The sequence below is a fragment of the Lycorma delicatula genome, chromosome 11 (assembly GCF_047948215.1).
Source record: "Lycorma delicatula isolate Av1 chromosome 11, ASM4794821v1, whole genome shotgun sequence".
Taxonomy (NCBI): Eukaryota; Metazoa; Arthropoda; class Insecta; order Hemiptera; family Fulgoridae; genus Lycorma; species Lycorma delicatula.
This window is the reverse complement of record NC_134465.1, coordinates 36,638,943-36,665,423: the sequence shown is the minus strand read 5'-3', so window position 1 is coordinate 36,665,423 and position 26,481 is coordinate 36,638,943. Positions and strand designations below refer to the sequence as shown.

Genomic DNA, 26,481 nt, shown 5'->3' with positions numbered 1-26,481 from the left:
CCCGCAAAAAAAAAAATTGGATGAACCTTTGCGCATATGTGTTAAGCAGCGTCTCTAGTATGGCCTTCAATCACGCCAAGTCACTTCGTTTAGTTCTGAACACGCAGCTAGCACATAAACATGTTTACAACAATAGCATCTCCCGCCAAGTGTGAAGTGCGTGCGGTAATTTGATTTCTTCAGGCTGAGGGGTGTAATGAAGCTGAAATTCATCAACCAATAAGTAATGTGTATGGTGAAACTTCAATGAGTGACAGCAAAGTGCGACAATGGTGCAGGAACTTTAAAGCAGGACCTACAGATGTTCATGATGTAGGTGGTCAAGCCGCACACTGTAGCTGTAAGAAAGAAGCTCTTGCAGCGTTTTTATTGGGAAGTGTTTGATCACCCACCATACAGCCTGGACTTGGGTCCATCTGATTTTCACCTCTTTCCTCACATGAAACGCTGGCTAGGAGGACAACATTTTGGCACAGACATCGAGCTGCAGACCAACATAGAAACATGACTGAAAACACAGGCAGCTCCGTTCTATGACGAGGGTATTGGAAAGTTGGTACCACGCTACGACAAATGTCTAAATCGGAGTGGCGACTATGTAGAGAAATAGCGTAACTATGTAAGTACTTGTTACAAATAAAAATTTGTTTATTTTCACTGTGGTTTTAATTTTGTGACTGATCGGACCTTAAAAAAAAAACCCTTGTAGGATATTGGTACTATTATTATACTACCATTTAGTAAATAAAAATGAAACAAATTTTTGACATTTTTCATTTTTCTATCTTTTAAACATAAATAATTATTTATTTTTAAATTTAGAATGAAAAATATTATGTTCATTAAATTTTTTTTAAAAACTTACATTTTTCTTAGATGTTGCTTAACCATTTTGGTGAACTCTATGTAAAATATCTTATCTTTAAAAGATTAGCAATAGATGAATAGGACTGGGAAAAATAAAAATGTTGAGAACAAGTATAAATAAAAACAAACAAAGCTATTCTGTTATTTTTTTTATTCAATTTTCTATATATATTATATATATATGTATATATAATATATATTTATATATCATAACTGGTTTAAAATATACATTGCATACATTTCATATCTTTATTATTTTTTCTTTTTTAATTATCGTTTTAAAATCTAACTATTTGCTCCATTCTTATTTACAAGGTTTTTTTAATAATAATAATAAGAGTAATAATAATAATCATAATAACTATACAAAAAGTTATTAAAATACATCAAGTCTCAATTCTTTTCAGAGTGAAATATCAGAATTTCTGCTCAACTTTTATATTAAATAATTATATACTTTCTGTTTGGACTGTAAGAAGCACATTTTCATCATTTTATATAATATACATATGTTTTAACCTATATTTTTTATTCTACATGAAGAGAAAAAATTTCAACCGTTTTTTTAATTTTATTTTTTTAATAAGTGTCTCTTTTTTCCGTGCCAGTCTGTACTATAAAAATTAGTTTAAACAACAAATTCCTTAAATTTGAATAACAATTAATTAATTAAAAACAGTAATATTTAATTAATACATAAATAATGTACTATGTTATATAAACCATAAAGAAATTGCACAAATAAATAAATAAAGAAAAATATTAAAATTTTTTTTAATAGTTTACATATCATACAATATATTCGAATAGGACCTTATTTAACATTAAGTAAGTTATTGCTTTTTATAAGTGTTACACTTAGAAATTAATTTAAATATTATTAAATTATTAATTAATTTAACTAATAATAATAATAATAATTACAGTAATACAATTATATATTTACTAATAATAACATGGTTTTAAAAATATCTCATTGCATAAAAAAAATCTGTCATCTCATAAACAAACACACACTTTCTTTTTAATATTTATTCCCATAATTATAACTATAATTTATAATAATAAATAACCACTGACAAACAAAAGTATTAACAATATCATAATCATCAATCTCTTCTCTTTTTACCGTTTACACAAAGATTAACAGCTCATTATACAGCATTAGGATCAAAGGAATCCAGTATTTCAGTCAGTATGCACCATCACATACATATATTATATAATAATAATAATTTATAAAGAATTTATTTATACATAAAAACACAGTACTCACAAAATAGGTACTGTCATTGCATTCTCTTAACAAATAAACAAAAAACTAAACATACACATCTGATTATAATAATAATAATAATCAATAAATAAACAAAAGAACACATTAAAATGATTATAAACCTATATTAATAATTAACATTTGAAATGGCATATTTCTTTCTAAATTATCTAAATCTTTCCTTTTTTCAATAAGTATTATAATTACCAATAATAAATAATAACTTCATTATATTTAAAACAAGTAAACATTTAACTCAGGACAAGACTCATTTTTGATAACAAAATGAAGAAAAATAATCAGTTTTGTGAATTAAAGAATTCTCAGTACAGAGAATAAACTGATAAGTCTTAAAAAACAAAATAAATAAAAAAATAAAATATACTTTTTTAGACTATGAGCTGAAATGGAATTGAAAAAAAAATCTTAAAAATAATAAAACTTGCAAACAAAATTAACATTATATTTTGACATTTTTTTTTCATCAGTTCATCAGTACCTTTAAGCATCTACATAATTGTGCTTTTTTTTTTAGAAAAAAAATTCATTATGCTCTAATTAACTAATAATATGGTATTATTAATTATGCTAGATCAATGCTGATTGTAATTATGCTAGATCAAGTCGTAGATTAATATGTTAGATGTACAATATATTGAAGATATACTTGCTTTTGTGTAATTTACTTGAGGACAAAGGATATACAAATAATTATACTATTTATTAAATAATTTCAAAAGATTTAATAAAAAATGGTTGGTTTAATACTATTGATTATAAAATTTGGTAATTATCTAAGTATGATTTTAAAAACTACAATAAATTAAAATTTGTAATAAATTATTTTGAATAAGAAAATTTTTTATTCAAATACACGCATACCTGAGGTAATATTAACTGACTAGTATATGTATATATTTATTCGTAGTTTATGCATGTATAACATAAATAAATCAAATAGAAAAAATTATGACGACTTAAAAAAAATCTGTTTAATAACTGGATCTATATGAGATTTTCATTAATAATATATACATACTGAACAAAAAAAAAAAGCATTTTGAACAATAAGCAATTGTATATATATTCATTAATAGTGAACACAGTAAGGTTTTATACTGCAAATCTGTAACATAACAGATTATGTAAACAAAACAATTTTACTTTAAAATTTTTATAGACTGTAATAGAATAAAACTATATGAAATCTAAACTTTCTGAATATTTAAAAAAAATGTATTAAAATTACATAAATGGTAAATATTATATTTGGTTTATTAATATACAACAAGATTCATACCCACAATCATAAACATATGGTCATTCACACACAATTACGGGTTTAGGGTGAATATTATTTATATTACATATTTGCACTCAATCTAAAAATATAAAATGGGACATACACATTCATATTTTATATACATGCATACATGTTATGACACAACATAAAATTTAAATATTAACATTCACGCATAATATTTACAAGAGTCATTTTAACATAATTAATTATCAGTTTTGCATTGCAAAAAATAAAGAAATTAAAATTTGTTTCTAAAATGAATTGAGGCAAGTAGAAAAAACTGTATAATTGAAGTGTCAGTAAAAAAAATTTAAAAGTTTATAAAAATTAGGTGAGATTTTCTGTAAAATAGCAAACGTTAATAGTTTTTCAAACTTCCTTCAAAATTTTATATCCACGATCTATTGACCTACTGCCATTTTTCTATTAATTTGATAAATAATAATTATATTAATCAAATTAAAAAAATATCCCACATTACCTGATTTAAAAATATATATATATAACCAACATATGCCATTTCTACAGTTAATTAACATACAAAACTGAAAACTTAGTAAATTAAACAATAATATAAATTAGTAAATTGAATGCAATAAATATTATGTTCTATTATAACTTGTAAACAAATTAATAATAATAAAAGCAGTATACCATCTGTGTCAGGAATATCGGAAAGCACCAATAAGTAAATAAATACACATACATAATCACTAGTAACCATCTGAATAAAAAAAATTATATATGTATTCATGAAAAAAAAGAAAGAAAATTACCTGAAACTTAACCTTGGAAGAGTAACGGTGGCAATCGGGTATTTTGAGTCGCAAGGGAAATAATTAAATCTAATTGTATAACTTTTTTGTCTGTCCATAAGTTTATCATATATATGGACTGTAGGAAAACTGTAACCATCCATCTTTGGTAATAATATATAATCCATTGTAGTTTATATATCCATTAATTTATTCATGTGTTTGTGTGTGTGTTTGGTTTAAAACCATACCAAGATAAGAGATATTTTTGCCATAGTTTACAAAGCACAAAGGAAACTAGGTTGGCCTATATTATCAGTTCTTTTGCTCTAAGATGCATACTATTCGTCCATATATTTTTGTATGTTCATACTGTTTTTCAATTCAGCTTTCAGCTGCAATATAAAACTTTCAGCTGCAATTATAACTTTCAGATACCTTTAGACAATATTTACAGGGTAGATACCGGTTCCTTTCGTAACATCAGAAGCATCTATTATCAACTAATGACCAATATATTAAGTTTTATACTGTTATGAATAGTATTCATATATAAAAATTGTTTAATAACAAATCATTACCAACAACTGTATATGTTACAATCATGTAATACCTAATGCATAGTAGCCGATTAAGTTTAATGAAGATTAAATTTACTAAACTAATAACTTTTTCTATAATTCAATATATCTTGCCAGAGTTATAAATACAAGGTCAAGAATTAGGTAAATTAATACTGTTTTAATATATATTATGAAGAATATCAAGGTCATTAACAGGGTAACCAACTAGAGTAATAAAGTTTATCAGTAAATAACATTGAGGAATAATTTAAAAAATAATAATCAGTAATACATATATATATATATTTTTTTTAATTTTTAAAAAATAATAAAATTATTAATTGAAATTAATTCATTTTTTATTTTAATTTTAAACATTATTGTAAATATTAAATTAAATTTATGTAAGTAAAGTAGATAGATACAGGTAAAATTAAAAATATAATTCATTGAATAAAATATATATATTTAATTTTTTAAATAACTAATAAGTTTCTTATCAAGTATTTGTGTAGTCAGAAGTACTATAAACCATAAAAAATCTTTATAATCAGAACTGATAGAAGAGGATTCAATCAGCTTGTGATAAATACACTTGCTACATATGTTAGAACCATAGTTACAGTCATTACTCTCATTTTTACTACTAGCCTTTAAATTCTTAAATGTTGGGCGAGTCCAACAGAGAACCAGGGAGCACGTTAAGAAATATACTTTTAAAAAAATTGAAAATACGATGAAAGCTATTTAAGTCTAAATAACAATATAAAATGAAAAATTTATAATAACAAAATTGAAGTATCACAAAATTATAGCAAATAAATATATTACGATAGATGGATATACATAAATTTTAACTATAAGCAGAAAAACAGAGCACATTGAAAAAATTTGAGAGCTAAGGGTTAATATCATAACTTTCATTTAAAAATATGTCATTATTAACTCATAGGCAACAATCTAAGTATATTTTATCAATAAATAAGTTCAGTACATTAGATATTTTGCTACTCTAAAATTTTATTTTTAAAATCTGTACAATTTCTGTGAACAGATCACTAATTGTTATACTAAAAAGAAAATATTATCAATGTATACAATATTTGAAATGTGTAAGGAATTATTTCTGGTACAAAACAAAATAACTCAATTTTTTAGCTTTTGTGCGAGTTTTCAGTTTTTTAATAGAACTTTTGATATAAAGGTTATATATATAGTTTAGCAAGAAAAACAGATATTTCTGTATAAAGAAAGTTTTTCCTTGTCATTTGAAATGAGTTGGTTAAAATTTTTGTTCTGTTTTTTTACAAATTAAAATTTTTCACTATTCTTGTCTTTGTCTTTTTTCCAAGTTTACAAAATTAATGTGTTTTATCAACTGCTCATCATGTGCTTAAAGTTAGAAAAAAGTGTATATGATTTACTTTATAAATACAGTAAATCTTTTCTAACAGCACTGTAAGGAAAAAAAAGATGAAATTATATAATATAAAAACAATCACAATTACCTTCTAAAAACAAATGTATATTTGTTTATTTTAAAAAAATATTTATTTTTTATTTGCATTGATATCTTACCTCTGCGAGAGAAGTGGAGAAAATAAATATAGTGTGTTTTTTTTCATTAACTTTGTATGATTTTTGTATCTCATAATACACCTATCTACTGTGACAGAAAGTATAACTCATTTAATTTAGACTACAAAATTCTTTGTTCTATTAGGAAACCTCTATCAAATTATATATAATATACAACTTTCAGTGAATAAATCAAGAGGTTTTTTTAGTATTTTTTTTGAATAATTCAGAAAAAATTAATTTCTAAAAAATTAAACTTCAACAAAATAACAGGAATTTATAATTACACTAAATAAGCAAATAAAAGAATAAAATCGCTCAAATCAAAAGAGCAATGCAATACCATGCTGTTAATAACTATGAAAACATTTATGAAATTATGGAAAGAAGCTGTAAAAGATGTTCAAGAAGACAAAAGAACAATTAAAATTTAAAATGTTTTATGTGATAATTGCAGACAGTGACAATTTTGCATATGTTGATCTTTTTTACAATTCTGTACCCATCCCATTTGAACATACAGTTAATATATTTGTCTGACCAAGCTCTTTCAAAAAATATTATGTAAATATAACAAATGTAAAAGTAATTAAAAGAAAATACAAGCTGAAAAAATAAATCTTAAAAATATTCTTTTATGCTGGCTAGGTTAATTAAACTGTTAATACTTTTTGAAGATTTGTCACTGAGCATACAGTTTTATATATATATATATATATATATATATATATATATATAAATACATTTGCGTCATGAATTGAAATAATTGTGAAAATTTGGGAGGCAATTGTTCTGATGTGTAATATTGGAGATGGAGAAGTTATTTTATATTAATTTAATATTAATGAAATATTTTTAAAAAGTGTGCTTTTCTATAGCTTTAAAAATTGATTTTTGAAAGTATTATAAAGGCTATATTTATTTATTATAATTATATGGCCAACTGACTAAATTAAAAGTTAATTTTTTTTTAATATTGTTTGATAAAAAAAAAAGTAAGCTATATTTTATCATGATAGAAAAAAAAACACAAATAAATGCTCCTCTATTAAAATAACTTATGAATATATGTTACAATCCATCTATCATATTTTATATATTATTTTATCCTGTAAAAAAAATATTATATATATAGACAGCAACAAACAACACCTGAATTTTTTATTTTTTGACATTTTTAATGATAAGTATATAACATTTTATCTTATACTTAATAAGTTTATCATTTTTTTAGAAGTATTAAGAATAAAAAAAAAGTTATTTGAATTTAAAAAAATTACCTGTATCTAAATTACATTTTATTATGAAACAATAGTAATTGATATAAAAAAATATATTTGTTTTTTTAATTAAAAAATAAATACATTTTATCAAATTTTTTTTTGTATTATGTTTTAATTTAAATTGTTTTGCAAGTTTCTATGATACATAAAAAAATGATAATAATTATATTACCTGTAATTAAAATTCATGCAACATATAAATAAATCATACTACCCTGTTTATATAATACAGATAATAATAATAATAAATATCACTGTACTACAATCCAATGAGAGATGTTAATATGATAAATAAGTGAGACAGCATAAATATAAAATTAATAACGTGATTAAAAAATAGAATATATATTAACTTAATGATCCAGATATTGAAGAATAGGCCGCTCCTCTCAATAAAATAAAAATAAAATTCAAAATAAATTTATAGATAAAATACATAAAAATAACATTAAAAACATGATGAAACATCACAATAAAAAAAAAAAAATGGAAAAATAACACTGGATTGTCATTAAATATTTCTACGTACATACCTCTATACAAATATATACCTTATATATTAAAACAGCACAGACAATCATTGATATTAATAATAATAATAATAATATTGGAAATTACTCTTTTATTATTAATATTATTATTATAATAATTATTTTTTTCTAATAATTTATTACAAAAAAGTCACGCCTTCTAAAAGCTCTTTGGTAACATAATAACACGAGATGTAAGATACAATACAGTACAATACAATACAATAATTATTTATTAATAATAATAAATTTATAATATATTTATCAGTTCTTCTTAAAAATAGTTTATTAATTACCTTATTATTTAATAATTCATTTTACAAATAATCACAATATTACATTCAGTATTCAGTTTACTTTAAAAAATGAAAAAAAAGCAAATGTACATATATATATTTACACACATACTAAAAATAAAAAAAATATGTATTATTATATTAAAAAATGTCAAAATAATATACTTTTTATGTAAATGTGATTTAATATTAATTATGTAATATTATCTAAAATATTATATAATGTATTATTTATGTAATATTATACATTTATATCTCCAATGTATAACATAATATGGTATGACTTCATTTATGTAATAATAGATTCATGTATTTACATGTATTCATATATGTAAATGCTAAACACACATTACACTGTTTTTACTCACAAATAAATATAAGTCTGTGCGAGCACTTGTTTTCTCTGATTTATACAAATGTTTATTTATTTTCCTCTTATAATAAAGTAATTAAGTACATCTTATAATCATACAAATAAATAAAAAAGAAATAAAAAAACCTGATTTATCATTTACAATTAATTAATTACACAATTATTACTAAAAATAAACAATATAGACAATTGAAAAAGTCTACTAATTAATAATAACTTAACAAGAGATAACGGGAGTATTTTAAAAATTTATTATTAAAAATGTCTCAATATATTTTATGTACATATTTTCTTTATTTAAACACATAATACATCATTAAAAAGAAATAATTATAAAAACGCACAGTATAATTAAAACAGCACCAAATTCTACAACAAAAAAAAAAATTAAAATTCAATTAAAATAAATCATAATAAAATTACAGTAAAACCTATTATATTGCTTCTAGTTTATGTAATTATTTCTTAAGAGTTTTATAATATTAAAATTGGAAAAAAAACACTAAGAATAAAAATTACGTTTTTGTTTTATTTTAATGAGTATAATAAATATTTTAATAAAATAGTGCAAATAAAAAAAACTAAATGTAATAGTTTCAGTTTTAATACATTAAGCTGCAGCACTACAGAGGTAATCTGCACCAACAACCCAGACATTTATTTACGTTTCCAATGCAAAATAAGGAGAATACATTATTATCTTGTTTACATCCTATTTAAAAAAAAATTATATGTAGTGATATTAAAAAAACAATAAGTAATTATTATTTTTATCTCATTTTAATGTTTAAAGTTTGTTAATGTAAACATATTTTATATTACCTCCTCTCATACATACAAGCAACCATGTTTAATGTGTATGTATGATAAATAATCTAAAATAATTTGTAATAATCTAAAACAGACAGTTGTGAAGATATTTTGCCTCCACAGAATAAATTAATGTTAAACATCTGTTGAGAATTAATAAAATATTAGCATATAAAAAAATATGTCTATAATATACAGAGTATTCTTGATGACAAGCCTTATGAACATAGTTGCTACAATGAGTTACTTAAATAGCACAATTAAATATATTAAATATAAACTGGTATTTATTATAATTTAAATATGACATCTTGGAAAAGATAAAAACTTTTTTTAAAATAGCAGAGAAAATAATTAAATGAAGATAAATTTACTATAAATTTTACTAGCAAAGTTTTATAAGTGTGTAATGAAAATGGATAAATCAATATACATATAGCCAACTAAGTTTATTGCAGTTAATATATTCAAGGACAGATCCAGTAAGAGAGAGCATTGGGCGGATTTTTATTCACATAATAGTTTTTTAATTTTTTTTAATTTAACACTGCCTCCTGGAACCAATTAAGCATGAACAAGGTTCTGGGAGGTGCCTTTGCTTCTACCTGCCACATAATAGTTGATGAAATTTATAATTTTTATGTTTTTGGATATACATGCATTAATTTTTAATAAAATATTAAATCATTTTTTAACTTATAGCTCCATGGAAATTTACTATAAAATTTTGAATTCAAGTAGAAATTTCAATTAATTGAGTAAAAAACAAAGCATGTTTAAAAATCAGATTATAACAGAAAAAAAAAAAAAAACTTAAAATAATAGCTAGGAATATGTCTATGAAATTAAAGTTTTGTGGATAACTTAACATCAGTGTATTCAATCATATTATTTCAACTATGAAAGATACTAGTTATCAATTGTTTTTCAATTTTAGAAATGTTTACGAACCCATTTTTTGGTAACCAAAAATCAAATTTGGGAGATAAATACAAACTAGTTAAAAGGCCGTTGATTCAACATTATGTATTTAATGCTCAGAGTTAAATATTATGATATGTTTAGGTGATTATATTTGGTTCAGCCAGTTCAAATAATCTCTATTTATTCTTCTTTCAACTGCAAATGACAAAAAACTAAAATTAAAAGTAATTTTAAACGAGGAAATAGATTTTTCACAGGATTTTCTTTTTCATATTTTATTTATATAATACATTAATTTAATTTTCATCAGTTTTTAATTATCTTTCAGTTCATTTGGCATGAAGTCATATAGAGAGATGAAAAATGTCTTCCTCAGCCTTATATACAGACTACCTCACAGATCCGGTCATCTAGCAATCTTTAATAAACTAGTATTTGTAAAATATAATGAATAAAAATAAAAAATATTTTGATTATCTAGATGTTATGTTTCCAATCATCTTTACTTAAAAAGATCCACAGTTTATAAGAGTAAATATCAGAAAACATGTCCTAGATAATGTTTATTATTTAATTCTACTTTCTTACTGCAACATTTCTTAATACTTTTTTTCTTCTAACTTCTTAAAGAGCATTATAAATAGGTTTTACTGGGATAAAACAAAAGTAACTTTTTTAATATAATAACAATAATAGCAATATTGTTATTATTAATATTAAACTGCCTATACTACAGTAGTTATTTTAAACAATATTTGTTATACTAAGCTGCAAATAATAATCTGGCACGAAAGGAAGTTAATTTATTTTTCTTTCTTCTTTTTTACGAAAATTATTACATTTTTTTTATTACAATAATAATAAATGTGATGTTATCATATCATTCACACTTCATTAAAAGAAAAAGGTAATAAAAATATTACATACCATTTTTAAGCACTTTTTTCAAAAAATCATTTTTAACAGTTAATTATTATTATTATGTAATATAATACAAAACAATACATATTGTTTTTTTTTTTTTTTATTATTAATCATCAAGTGAAAAAATAAATGTTGTTTTTATCACAATTTTACACAAAGAAGAAACGAAACAAAATTTTATTTTCATGTAGAATCTTCATGTCGATGTGTTCTTCGTTTACGTTTCCTACGAGTATCTTTACGAAAAGCGACATTACCAGGATCATCCGCTAACTGTGGATATCTTTGAACACTATGAATATCAGAACCATCGTAACCGTCGACTCTACCACGTAATATTAATTCTTCTCTTTCTTCTTCGGTCCATTCACTTCTTCCAGAAAGTCCAGAAGTGACTAATGTTTTTTCTATTTCCCACGCTCGTTCGACAGCACGTTTATGTGCGTGTTTTAAAAGTCGATGACGTTCTTGTTGTGGATCAGCACCATATCTTAATGAGACAACAGCATCAGCACTATGAAGTCGAAGTTCTTTACCATCAGATGTCTCGTGAGTAGATACATTAAACATACCGCCTAGTCTTCGTAATTCTTCTAGATCATCTCGAAGTTTCAAAGCATTATCCTGTTACAAAAACATAATATCATTGAATTCTTGAATTAAAAAGATCACTTAGTACTTTTAATTGATATTAAAAATCATTCAATTACTGCACTAAAAAAAATTAATTACATTATTTTGTGAGCCCAAATAAATGTATATATGCTAAACTGTTTTTTAAATTTTTATTTAATTACAACAGTAATTATCCAATTCTGCTGATGAAAAATTAAACAGATTACACTCCCTACCCAAAAAGAAATTTATATTTTTAAGCGATATTCCTGCCTATAACCTCAGAAACACATTTTCTAAAACAATTATTCAATACATTTCAATACATTTTCTAAAAAAATTGTTCAATAAATATCCCATAAAAATAAATTCAAAATTTTGCGCAGCTGTAGGTAACAACTTTAAACAAAAATTTGTAATATACTGTACTTTAAAATTAAAGGGCAATGAAAAAAATAATCTTAATTAAATTATTTTATTTCCTAGTAAGAGTTCTCAAATAACATAAGTGACTAGTGTTTTTTAAAAGATGTTAAAGAAATAAAAACCACTACAAAATAGATGAATATACTAATCTAACAACATAAAATATTGAATATTCACTGTCTTTTGTTTACTGTGTTTAGAATGTACTGAAATGAAGAAAGGGAAAATGGGAAAAATAATAAATAGAAAAAAATAAAAATTATACTTACTTTAACGAAGTAGAAAAGATCTTGATCATGTTGCGTAAAGTGGAGATCAAGGAAATGCGAATTATTGAACACTGAAGTAACAACGTCTTGTACAACACTATTAACGCCATCGACTATTGATACAAGAGCTCTACCACCTGATCTTGATATTAACAAACCTTCACCAAATACAGCTCTTCTATAGGCGACACGAGGTAACAAATTTCGTGTTCTGGCTTCCATTTTCAATAAAGGTTCAGCCACAAATCCCAATGAACCAAAATTACCAGTTACCTGAAAATAATTTTTTTTTTAATTAAAAAAGTAATCGTAAATTAATAACAATACTACTAAAAAAAAATTCTAAAATTAAATTTTCCATAAAGAATTGCTATTAAAATATTTAAACCATAAAACAAACTTTAAATTCCATATTCTGTAATAAATGAAAGTATAGATTAATACAACATTAAATTTACTGACGTGAACATTAATTTATGAATATTTTAATATGTTGAATGTTCATAAGACTTTTGTCTTAAATACTCAAACATAATTTTTTTATTTATTTTAATTTTATATCCAATTTCTGTTTAGTGATATTCCATTTTTTAGATTATTTTTTTAATTTTATTTTTTAAAAATAACTTTAAGCTGATCAAAACCTACATTGAAATAAAATTCAAAATTTTGCAATTGCTTTCTAAAAGTTTCTCTAGAAACTAGATTCTATGACTGATTAAAAACAAGTAGTTAGACATTTCAAATAACTTATATACAATTTAGTTTCTACTGAAATCAGTATATTTTTTAAACTATGATTACACTTTTTATTTGTAATTCCAGAAGATGAGAAGACTGAAATGTTAATATTTATATAAGATATATAAAACATATTATAATATATTCTGGATTTTTATTTCAATTCAAGACCAATGATTTTAGTTAAACTGTCAATCAATATTTAAAAAAAAAATATTTGGTTTGTTCGTTTTTTGATAATTCTACGACATATAAAGATAAATAATAATGTATACCATATGTAAATACAACACAACAAATAAATAATTATTGTTTACTTACTTTACTAACAATGCACTGTAAACCAGACATAACTCCAAAATCTGGTGCTAATTGCGGCGATGTCACTTTAGCATTAGGTTGATAGATCATTTTATGAGTGTACAATGATCCAAGCATATTTGTTAAATCATAACCATACAATTCTAACCAGCTCTTTAGATCTATAAAAAATATAAAATAACATGTTTACAAATTTATTTATAAAAATATATACATATAAATGTACTTTTTAATTAAAAACTAATACTAAAGTATAGAATGTTAGTGTAATGTAATTACCAACCAATTTATTAACTAACCACTATTGAACATACTATCATAAATAATTGGAAGTAATATCGCTTTTAGATGTTAAAGCATGTGTTATTAACACTATTTGTACAATAAAAAATACAGGAAATATAAAGAGATTAATTAACACTGAATGACTGAAACAGACTGCCTGATAGTAAATCTATTACTTTCCGGGCGAATATAGCTAGAGAATAGCTATATTAAAGGGGAAAGTACGGTGATCATATCAAAATGGGATATCAGGTTTCTTGCAAATCTTTACGTTTTAGGGTCCAACTAGTTTGTTCTAGTCCAAAAATCATTTGTTTGTATGTGTGTGTATCACACTGCTTTTGGCCTTATGTCTCAGGAATAACCAAACTAATATTTTTCCAATTTTTCTCAAATATTTCTATTTATGGGACATTGATCATGTTAACTTTTTTCAACATTTTTTAAGTGGGCTGGGGATATTGCAAAAAAGATCAATTTCAATTTTCTTCAGAAGCATTTCAGAGAAAACCTTTTTAAGCAAATTTATTACCTAAAATGCATATATAAATAATCAAAACAAAGTTTTTCTTCAGAAAATCAACCACCACCTCCTAAAATTGAAATGTACATTTTTTTGTTTTTTTTTGTTCTATCTTCCTTTGGTTAAAACATTTGTCAAACAATTTTTGAAAGTTTATACTTCATATATAAAACTATCAAGGTCTACTATCTTTTAAAATTACAGACCCCAGAGCTAAAATGCAGAAAACTTTCTTTGAAAATTATTTTTTTCTTATTTTAGCCTTTATTGAAGAGGGTGTTAAAGAAACCTTACTTAGGCAAATTTGTTAAGCTTAACCTACATTTGAATATTTTCGGAAAAGTTTTTCTCAAAATTAATTCCCCATCTTAAAAAAATATATATTCTGTTTTTTGGCTCAACGCTTTTAATTTTTATTATTACTACCTGAGAAAGTCATGCAATAATTTGCCAGCTTTTTTTTTATCATGTTCTAGCTAGTTAAATTTTTACATTTTTTAGTATCTTTCATACGTGAAAGATATTCTTTCTATAAAGATATTAAACTGGATGTTATTCATATATATTTACGATGAAAACAGATGATACGTTGGATAAATGTGGCTAGAATACCATAGGTTGATGAGAGCCTGTCTTGAAGACATTGATATCCAAAACATCATTTGTCAAGAGAGGTGGTCAACTGCAATATTTTTCTTACATATACCTATTTTATGAAAACAATCGACCGTTAAGAAATTTACATCTTGTTTGGCAGAAGAACTTGAAAATCTTTTTGAAAATGTTTCTTTAATTGGCAAGATAGTATGTAACAATGAATAACTGTTGTTTTTTTTTTAATAATGAACAACTGTTGTTTTTTCATTTTTTTTTGTAAAGTATGATTATACACACCAGCACTAAATCTAGTTAAAACCAATAAACTGGTAAAAAATTAAAAAAAAATCATATTTTTGGTAAAACTTTCAATGCAGTTAGTAATAATAGATTAAATTCAATCAAAATGTAATTAAATATCTACCTAAACTGCAGATAGGAAATAATGTATAATATTATAAAAAGATACTTACCTGTCATATAATTGATAACTTGAGATTTAGGTGGATTAATAGGATCATTATTCTGGAATCTATATATGAACACATCAGTGGGGGCTGTTAATTCATTAGCAAGCCGTTCCCAATCAGGTGTCATCCACTGACCGACAGAAGGATCATACCTGTTAATGACATAGAATTAAGTATAATGAATGCAGTATACAGGTGTATAAAATAAAATAACCACATAAATTTTTTATTTGTACTTATTTCCTAATTGTTATTTTCTCATAACATGAGCTTGAAATTCACAATAAGGCTCCAAATGAGGATTATCAGCTATGAAAAAGCTTCACTTTTCATCGTAACAACCAAAACACTTAACAATGAAAGACCGTCGCTCTTTTCTGATTTGATATATAACAATCTAATTTCAATAACTATAAATCCTTAAATAAATGTTCAAAAATGTACAACAATGCTTTACTAAATGAACAGACACAGTTCAAATCTGACACACTTTTTCATGACTTTCTATTTTTTCATAAACACACATTTTTAAAAAACCACCAGCAGTTATAAAAGCAAATGCCAGTATGAAAACAGCAGCACCAGTCACTAAATATAGGCACAAAGATGACTGAAAACATTATTAAAATAATTTTATAAAATTTGGTTCAGCTTGTTGTAAAGTTTACATTTTAAACTATAATTCCAGTTCCAAGCCTATTTATGATTTCTACTTCAGATACTAATAATATACAAAAAAAAGTTAATAATGTTAAAAAAAAAATGTTACAAATATTTTTATTTATAGCATAAGATTTAACTTACCATCGTTTATGCAGATAAAGTAATCCAGTTTGTGGATCTTGTATGCCACCTTGATAATCGACAGGCAAAAAGAAATCTGGATTAGAATCTCTAATAATACGACCAAATGGTGTTCTTCTAATTTCTTTAATAATATTACCATTTGTGTCAAATAATGATAATGGTGAACCATTCTGATCAGAAGCCACATAAAATCTAAAAGAAATAAGCCAGAAGAAATTTTTAATATAAGAATTTAATTAAAAAAAAAAAAATGATTATCAAGATATAACATAACATCGAGTACTCATTTTATGTACGTGTTAAAATTTAATACTAGCACATGAAATGAAATAGAAAATTCAAATATACAATGAAAAATAAATCATTAACTTTTAAATAGAACTGTTAATTCTTGGTGTTAAAAGAATAAAGAAATTAAAATACTGATAAAATTAAGGTGTTGACAATCTATTTTAAAAATGTAATCGTGCTTTTCCCAATAATAAAAATGTAAAGAGCATGGATACGAATGTCTTTTTTTGCTTTTTTTGAAAAGTGATCAAAGTTAGCAATATATTTGCTCTATATTATGAAAAAGCTGATAATACATCAAAGAGGCAATACTTCAGTTTTGTTTTTCTTTATCATCCCAATTTACAAATAGTGTTTAAAATCTACTTTTTAATTTTATTACTTTTTTATGTAGATTTCCTTACACTCATTTATAAATTAATCACCTTAATTAATAACAAGAATTAATTAAATTTCAAAATAAGAAAGAAAAAGCACAAAAATAATTTACAATACTGGATTATATTAACGGGATCATGAGGTTTTTCTAACTTCAGGAGGAGCGGCACATACATCAGAAATAATGGCACCTTTGAAAAACTTACTAAAACAAGCGCTTTTAGTAACTTTTGTAAGCAAGTACTGTTTTTAATTTTATTTAAAAAAAAAAAAAAGTAGTTTATGGTTAAAATTGTTAGTTGTACAACTTGTTACACAGATAATACAGGGTGTCCCACATAAAACACAACCCATCAATCACTCATCCATGAAATTTCAAAAGTCAAGATTCCTCCTCTACTCATTACTGAAATGGACTCGTCCAACATCTGAACATCGCGGTGATGCAGTAGAACACTACCGATAGTTACAACAATGCAATCATAATGTTCAGTATATTGCTAGAGACAAGATGGTGTTTCGCTAGATGAACGTGTTTTCATTGTCGAGTCGTACTTCAGTACGAAATCAGCGGTTGCAGTGCAAGATTTGTTACGCCATAAGTACCCAGATAAACCAGCTCCTATGAAAACATCAGTATTAAGGTTAGTTGTAAAATTTAGAGAAACTGGTTCTGTTAATAACAAGGAATACAAAAGATCTGCGTCAGTGTTGAATACAGATACAGTCACTGAAATCAAAGACCGATTACTTGCCTCGCCAAATAAATCGATCAGACCTTTGTCTACTGAAATTAATTTGTCTAAATCAACTGTTCATCAGGCGACCAAACAATTACAACTACGAACTTATCGCATTCAAATGGTTCATCAACTTCTTGAGCCTGACAAAGAAAAACGGCTGCAATATTGTCAACGGTTCCGTCGATTTCTGCGTGAGGGAATTAATGTTATGGATTCGTTATTTTTCACAGCTGAAGCACGGTTTCATTTGGATGGCTATGTAAACAGCCAAAACAGTAGAATTTGGAGCGCTGAAAATTCCCGCGTTTATCACGAAAAACAATTACACCCGCAGACGTTGGGCGTGTGGTGCGCGATATTGTGGAAGAAAATAATCGATCCTATTTTTTTCGAGTACACCATTAATGCAGAACGATATCAGGATATTTTGTTTCAGTTCATTGCACTCTTGGAAGAAGAAGACAGACACTGCTGGCTACAACATGACAGTGTGACATCGCACTATGCAGGTTCAACTTCTGATTTCGTTGAGGAATTGTTTGGTAATCGTGTTATCGGTCGAGGCTTGTGGCCACCCTCCAGATTTAACTGCGGCGGATTTTTTTTATGGGGTTACCTCAAAGAAAAAGCCTACAGCAACAAACCACGAACACTTGAACAATTGAAAGTCAATATTGAACAAGCTGTATTAAATATCCGGCCTCAAACTTTGAAAAAAGTTGCAAGAAACGCTGTAAAAAGAATTGAAGCTTGTATTCAAGAAGATGGCGGCCACTTCCAACATTTACTCTAAATGTAAGGTAACGGATGGTAATAATAAAAATTACATTTACATTTACACATGCCTTTTTATTATTTCAATACCTACCAATATAAGGTTGGGTTGCGTTTTATATGGGACACCCTGTACCTTATAAAACATTCTTTATATTCTGAACTTTTGCTAACTGTATATTAAACAAAATCTAATCAGAGCATTTTATATTTTACACAAAATATTAAAAAAAAAGAATATGAAAAAAAATAAATAAAGACTAGAAAAATTGAAAAAAAAAAACAATTTAAGAAATGGTTTGAACTTATAAACTCTCAAAGAAAAACAGTTGGAAGGTACAAAATATTCTGATAAATTATAAACAATATATTGCATTTCTTGTGACAGCTGTACATGGCAATCCCATTATGTATGAGAGGACAATATACTATTATAAATGTATGATGATTTTAATTAAAAAATTTGTACTGTATATGTACAATGCAAAATTAGTGCAACAAATATCTATTAATTTTGGTTAAAAAATTACAAACTGTAATTCCTGAAAAATTACATTAAGTGAAAAATACCCAAAAATAAAAAATCTTACAATTACGTTTCCTGTTTGATAAATGACATAAATGAAAAGAGTAATGATCACATAATGAAAAGGATATAATGAAACTTTTGAGTTTACTGCATTTAGGATAAAAAACCCAGTAAATAAAAAAAAATTAAAATAAGTTTTTTATTGAAAATGGGAAAAAATAGGAATTTTTCATAAAGAATTTAAAGGTTGGCCACCAAACTGGAAAAGTAGAAGTGAATTGAAAAATTATATTACTGTACTTAAGGAAAAATGAGTGAAATTCCCCATTTAAAGTCTTTTTGCAGCTAAGTTTTTTAGTAACATTTTCAGAGATCCTAATTGTGACATACTTAAAATAAACACTGTGTAAAGTACAAAAAAAGTTATAACCACAGTTTTAATAATTTTCAGCAAAATATCATGCAATAATTTTTTTCTAAAACAATATATTCAACCTTTAATTTCTACTATTTTATTAAAAAAATTTGTTTGACTTAAAATTGTGTATGTGGGAAATTGGAAAATGTGTGAGTAAAGAAAGTACGTGATAACATGTTACATAACAATATAAAATGCATGCATGTAGAACAGTTATGTAAACATAAGTAAAATAATTAAATAAGGAAAAACACAAAGCTCCAGAAAACTTGAGTGAAGATTTTATCAGCTTATTGAGAAACAAATGAAGTGATAATAAAATTATAACATTTGTGAATTAAAAACTTATTAGCCAGTATCTCTGTTCTAATAACTGCTAATATTATGAAAAATATAAACCTTATAACATTATTAATAACAGTTTAACATATTTTAAGATATACTGTGTGTATTTTACATCTTAAAATTATTTTTTATACATTAATGAGAAATAAAAAAATAAAGATTTGAGTAAGATTTAGGAAAATTTGTTTGCTATTTATATTAAAAGTAATATAATATTATATGAATATTATTTTTAAAAGTAAATGATAAATTTAGTAAAATTGAAATTAAAAAAAAAAAATTACCTTTGTTCAGATGTTTCAACAGCGACAAGTGTACCTTTTTCATTATACAAATATCTAAATGTTCTTCCAGTTTTAGGATAATGTAAATGGGTAACTAGATCAGGTGTATGAGGATCAGCATATAACAATTGCGTTGTATTTCCTAATGCATCTTGCATAGCAAGTAATCGTCCTCTATCATCATATCTATACCATGCAGTAAATCTGTCACGTTCTGTTGCATGACTTAATTGACCTCTTTCGTTATAACGTAATTTTGTTTCTCCACGTCGAACAACAAACCCCCTTGCATCATAACCATTGAGTTCAACATCTCCAACCTGGAAAATTAAATTAATATCAATTTTTTTTTAAATTAATAAATATATATTAATATTATATATCTTCACAGACAGAGACACGTTCTGATAAAAATTCAAATATGTGAAGGATTCCAGAAGAAACGTACAAGAACAGAATGACAAAGATGAAAAAACACTAAAAAAAATTGAAAAATTGTGGGAATTAAATAAAAGAGATGTGAATAAATGAGATTATTTATCGGAGCTTCTACAGAGACCAGTGTAAAAAAAAATATAAACATTTTTTTCTGTCAGAACTGCTTAACATTTTTAGGACTAACATAGTGTAGTAAATTCTAATTTGTGCTCAAAATAGGTTATTTTATTAAAGTTACTCATCTTTATGTAGTCATTCTCTGATGATTTATCACTTCATAATCACTAGGAATAAATATTATTTTAATTCATTTAAAATAAAAACTTTTTCTTTCTTTTAACACAATTTTTATTATAAACATATACAAATTCAGCTTTCCTTTAAACAAAATTAAGGACTCGTAAAGTATTTTGAAAAGGCTAAAACACATTTGAAAAATTTTTTTTAATTTATCTAATAATTCTTGAATTTTGAAAAGACGGAAGCGATGGTTGATCAAATTAAAATGAAGCATACCAAGACAGCTCAAATACCTGTCTCTAGCCATCGTTTCAGAAAATATTGGGGAATGCAATAGCTTGTCAAACTCAAGGAGTTCATCTGTTCATTTTTATAAAATGTTGGTTGGTTTCCATTGTTGTAAATTTGAATGAGCAAGATTGGTTTGTTCAGAGGCTTGGGTATAATATGCGTTTGTTTCATTTACCATATATATAATAATTTTGAGCATTTAGGGCTTTAATGAGAAGAAATAAATCCTAGACTTGAATGCAATGAATCAACCATTACTACGCGATGCCAGTCCCGAAAAGGTTAATCCAATTTACACTAGTAAAAACCCAATACATTATTTAAAAAATTGAAAATATTATTCAAATAAAGCTTTACTTCAACAGGAAATGTATTTTTATTGATCTTTGTTTTTACTGACTATTTTACAATTTGTATAGCACAAAACATATGTAAAGTTGGCCAGTGTTACACTAATTATAAAATTAACTTCTAAAAAGATTGATGAAAACACATTAATCAGGTCAAACACACACAATGATGTAATTATGTAATGACTTGCATCGAGCATCATCATATGACAAACTCATGACTGGTTGGAGCAACAAAAAAATGCAAGTAAAAATACTTATAATAATTGTTTTTTTTTTAAAACAATTACATGATCTAGCATCTCATAAACAAAGATCCAGCATTAAAACAAGAACAAATTACAGATTTTTTAAAGAGGAAATAATGTTTTTAAAGGTATGTTTTGATTATTAACTTCACTAAGTTTTAATATATAAAAACTGTAATTTTTTCAATTTATTTAAGATAATTTTTCAAAATTTTTATCCTTTATTAACAAATTTCTACTTAATGAATTTTTAGAATTATGTATTACTGTGTGTGTCTTACTACATTGTATGTGTGTTCTGAGGATCTTTTTAAGTTTACTGAAATACATTTATTTTTTTATATTTTAATCTTTTTTTTATTAAGTGTAATATTCATAAAACATTAGAATGATATGTCCAGAATGTATGGATAAACCTTTTTTAATTATCCAATTATCCAGATTCCAGATTATCCGGCTTCATCTTTGCAAAGGTCAATCCAGATAATTGGTATTAAACTGTACACTTATCTAAAAATACAGTGGTAAACATTTTAAAAAATTAACTATATAAAACAATCTTACCTGTACAACTCTATCTCCAGCATCATATCCAAGAGTCAATTTCTGACCTTGTTCAATAACACTAATTGTATTGCCATTTTCATCATAACCATATTTCCAATCATTTGTACCAGTAACCTCAGTAACATGACCGTCTGCATTGTATGCCATTTTTTCTTGAGTAGATGTACGTCCTATTAATAATTTTCTTGAGCTAATCCTTCCTCTAGAATCATATTCTAGATCCATTCTGTATATATGTAAAAAAAAACAGAAAAATTAAAACATGTATGATAAAAATAAAAGTGTAATTTAAGATGACAATTATAGTTTATCTCTTATCTATACCATATACAACAATGAATATAGTGTAAAGTAAGTTATTTTTTTATATTTTATGTGAAATCAACTGTTGCAGCCATTAGCCATCAAAAAATGTCAACAGCATGAAGTAAAACTGAGCCACATTTTTCAAGTTCAGTCTTCTATGGGAACCAGCTTATTAACCTTACAGTTAATATGTATGTAATTTCATATATTTTATGAATAATTTACATTTTTTTATTGATGTGTGGCAATAATGTATGATTAAGTCTGTAGAAAAATACTTTTAAATTTTAATTAGAAAAATTATGATAATTTTTCGAGTACACCAGGTAACAGTATGAGAGTTCAAATTTAAATTATAATATATTAATCATGCAAAAAGTAATGCAAAACAAGTAAATTAAAAACTGTTATTTTTCAATATATTTTCCCTCTTTTTCATTGCAGATCTTTTGGGTAGCTTCTGTAAAACCTACAAAAAAAATCTCTGTAGCTGCTGATGGACCCATTCTTGAACAGCTTCAATGACTACTTCTTTGAAACAAAACTTTTTACTGTCAAGTGCTTCTTTTAAGTGTACAAACACATAGAAGTCAGATGGTGCAAAGTCCAGACTACAGTAAGGATATTACAGTATAGTCCACTTTAATTCACAGATTTTAGTCATTGTATGAGCGACCATATGAGTGGTACATAATTCCGTAAAAAACAGACAGAATGTTGAATATTTCCTGATTGTTTTGGATGGCTGTTTTAAATGGACCACTCAGTAAATTGAGTAATACTCAGTGTTTATAGTGTGCTGCTATGTTAGGAAATTGATGTGTTGATATCGATACATACCTGAAAGAATGAAGCCATAATTTTTCCTGCTGAAAAATTGATTTTTTTTTGTTGCTTTTTTCGGTTTCAGAAATGAAGATTTTCACCATTGTAATTTCACTGTGCTCTTCTGCTTTTTGGGGTAAAATGTCTTACCAAGTTTCATCAGTAGGGACAATAGATTGTAAAAAGTCATCTTCATTTTTCTTCATATTGTGCTAACAATGAGTGAGCCACCAGCAGGTTTCTGTTTGTGTTTGTCAATTAGCATTTGTGAAATCCAACATGTGCATACTTTCTGGTTAATTAAGTTGATTTCTGATACAGCTATCTACATTGTCGACACTAATACTGAGTGTAGAAGCAACATTCTGCATTGTAATTTGATGATCATTTTGAATAGTGTGTTAATCCTGTCAGGCATTTCTTAAGTTGTTAGATTTGGATGGCAAATATACAATTTATTCTACACAAATTCTTAGCCATCTAAAAGATTTACTCAACTTACAGGTATTTATGTTTATGGACATTTCCTCACCAAACTGTCTTTTAAATATTTTACAAATTTCTGAGTTCACATTTTCTTTTTTAAGAAATTTTATAATAATATGCAGTTCCATGCTTGGAGTGTAGCAGTTCCAAGCTACACTTCTTTTCATTAATACTTGTAAATAAATAATATATAACAGCTGAGTACTGAATGACAAACAGGTTGCTGCTTGTTTCTGCTCATTAGATAGTGCAACCAACTTCAGCTTTTGTTCGTTCTTTTATTTGGCACCAAATTCAAATTATTTAAATTTGAACATTAGATGTTAAAAAACAACATTGTTAATAACATATCTTAATAGTTTTTCATCTAAGACATTAATCTACATTTCTTTTTACTTTAATTTAAATAAAATGACGATCAGTTGGTGTATAAAGTACATAACTATTTAGTAATACATGGAATTATTTATTTAGATATAAGTGACAGTGAATATCTATTTTGTTTAGTGAATACATTACAGCACAACATAATTTTAGCCAAAAAATAATGCTAAGACAAACATAATAAAAAAATAAGCCATATTAAAATTTACAGTACTAATCTGATATGCAGAAATCTTAATAAAAATTAAGATTCTTAATTAAGATACTAATCTTAGTATGTATAAGACGAAAGAAAATTGAATGTTTGTGATTTTTAATAAAAATACTTATACGACCTAAAAAAAGTATTTTCCAGTATTAGGTTGTACCACTGACACTGGTATGGATAGTTAATAAGTATATCATAAGAATTTATTCTATAATATTTAATATGAGAACCCTTCTGAGCTAGTTATACAGTTATTTCTTAGGTGGTCTGATACTACTATTCACAGTTGGGTGCTGCTATTTTAAGTGACCACCAGTTAGTACTAAATTGGAGAAGGACTGTATAATTAGCTCTGTTAGTTCTTGTGAAAGATTATTTCCATGCAATTTGAAAGCAAGTCATTTTTAATAATTTTAAAGTTTAGCAATCTATTTAATTTCAATTAATTTAATTTAAAAAAAAAATTAGATTGGATTAACAGAGACTACTATCTAATCAGTTCCAAGTGCAGAGATTCAAACAGAACCATTTACACATATCAACTTTGACTAATGTATGACAAAAATAAAAAAATAAAAACTATTATGATGTATAGAAAATCAAATCAAATAAAATCTCTTGTTAATTGGGCTAACCATAATAATAAAGTAGATTTTCAATATCACACATTCTTTACTATAAGTCAATCCTAACGAGATGAAGCATATGAATTACTTTTAATAAATTTTCACAAAAAAAAATCATAAAAATATACAAAATATTTACCACTATAACTAAAAATAATTACCTGTATACATCGAAGGATTTGATATTAATAAGAACTGATTTTACTCTGGAATGAGAATCATACTCGGTTATAGTAAAAAATTCTTTAGCAGCATCTTGCATTACAGATCTATTAAAAGTATTCCTATATATAAGTAGATCGCTAACACCCTCAAGCATGCCAAGATTTTGACTATACTTAATACGTAATTGTGGCAATTCTTTACCATCTATATCAACATCGATACCAGACACTCTTGCATTCCCATCAAACTGATATCTATAAAAAAATTAATTTATACATTATTGTAAAAGAAAATAATTTAAGATATATATTTTTTTCTAATTAATCTTACAGGAATTTTATTTTGTGTAATTCTGTTTGGCAAATTAAATCTCTGAATAAAAAAAGTAGAGCTTCAAAATTAATGCTTGTATATGGAACAGTACAAGTTATTATCAAAAGATGTAAGAGAAAGTTAATGTAACCAAAACAAACAAGAAATATAATAAAGGGAAGGTCATTAAAGATGGAGAAACCGGGTCAAAATTAAGAAGCAAGACTGGAGAAGTTAAGCTTTGTACAGAAAAAAAGTTAGAAAATTTGGAAAATCCAAAGAAGATTAATGAAGATCTGTTGAAATACAAGAGCAAAAGGAATACTTTAGAGAAGATGATTGTTTGAAAGGGATATGAGAAAACTGAACTGAGATAAGTTCTATTTGTATACTCTTCAAGAAAAAAGTTGATAAAGGCAGATTTAAAACAAGTCGACCCAAATCAAAAATTTAATTTAGAAGGACTAAGGATAAAGACTGATACTGGATGATAAAATAACCAATTAAATAATCATTTCCTGAATAATGTAAAGAACTATCATGAATGAGCTGCACAGAGTTCTCATTTCTGTTAAGAACTAAACATGAATAATACATTAACTAATTACTAAATGATAAAAAGATTATGTTTTTTCTAAGTTTACTAGAGTTATGTTAAAACATAATGTTAAAATTATCTTCTACTATAAGATATAAGAACTAAGAAATCTGAAAAAAACTGCACAAAAAAATATATT

General features: G+C 25.3%; 1 protein-coding gene across 3 annotated transcripts in view; it reads right to left on the bottom strand.

Moving 5' to 3' along the window:
• Positions 1 to 8,652: 8,652 nt before the first annotated feature.
• Ten-m (teneurin transmembrane protein Ten-m) overlaps positions 8,653 to 26,481 on the bottom strand; it is an 887,841-nt gene continuing 870,012 nt past the window's right edge. For all 3 annotated transcript variants that reach the window (XM_075378109.1, XM_075378112.1, XM_075378111.1), the window contains 8 exons: positions 25,429 to 25,686; positions 22,430 to 22,658; positions 20,299 to 20,618; positions 16,534 to 16,728; positions 15,733 to 15,881; positions 13,855 to 14,015; positions 12,793 to 13,065; positions 8,653 to 12,106 (listed from right to left, as the gene is read on the bottom strand). In XM_075378109.1, the coding sequence (XP_075234224.1) occupies positions 11,666 to 12,106; positions 12,793 to 13,065; positions 13,855 to 14,015; positions 15,733 to 15,881; positions 16,534 to 16,728; positions 20,299 to 20,618; positions 22,430 to 22,658; positions 25,429 to 25,686 (2,026 nt within the window). In that variant the 3' untranslated portion in view covers positions 8,653 to 11,665. The remainder of the gene's footprint in view (positions 12,107 to 12,792; positions 13,066 to 13,854; positions 14,016 to 15,732; positions 15,882 to 16,533; positions 16,729 to 20,298; positions 20,619 to 22,429; positions 22,659 to 25,428; positions 25,687 to 26,481) is intronic.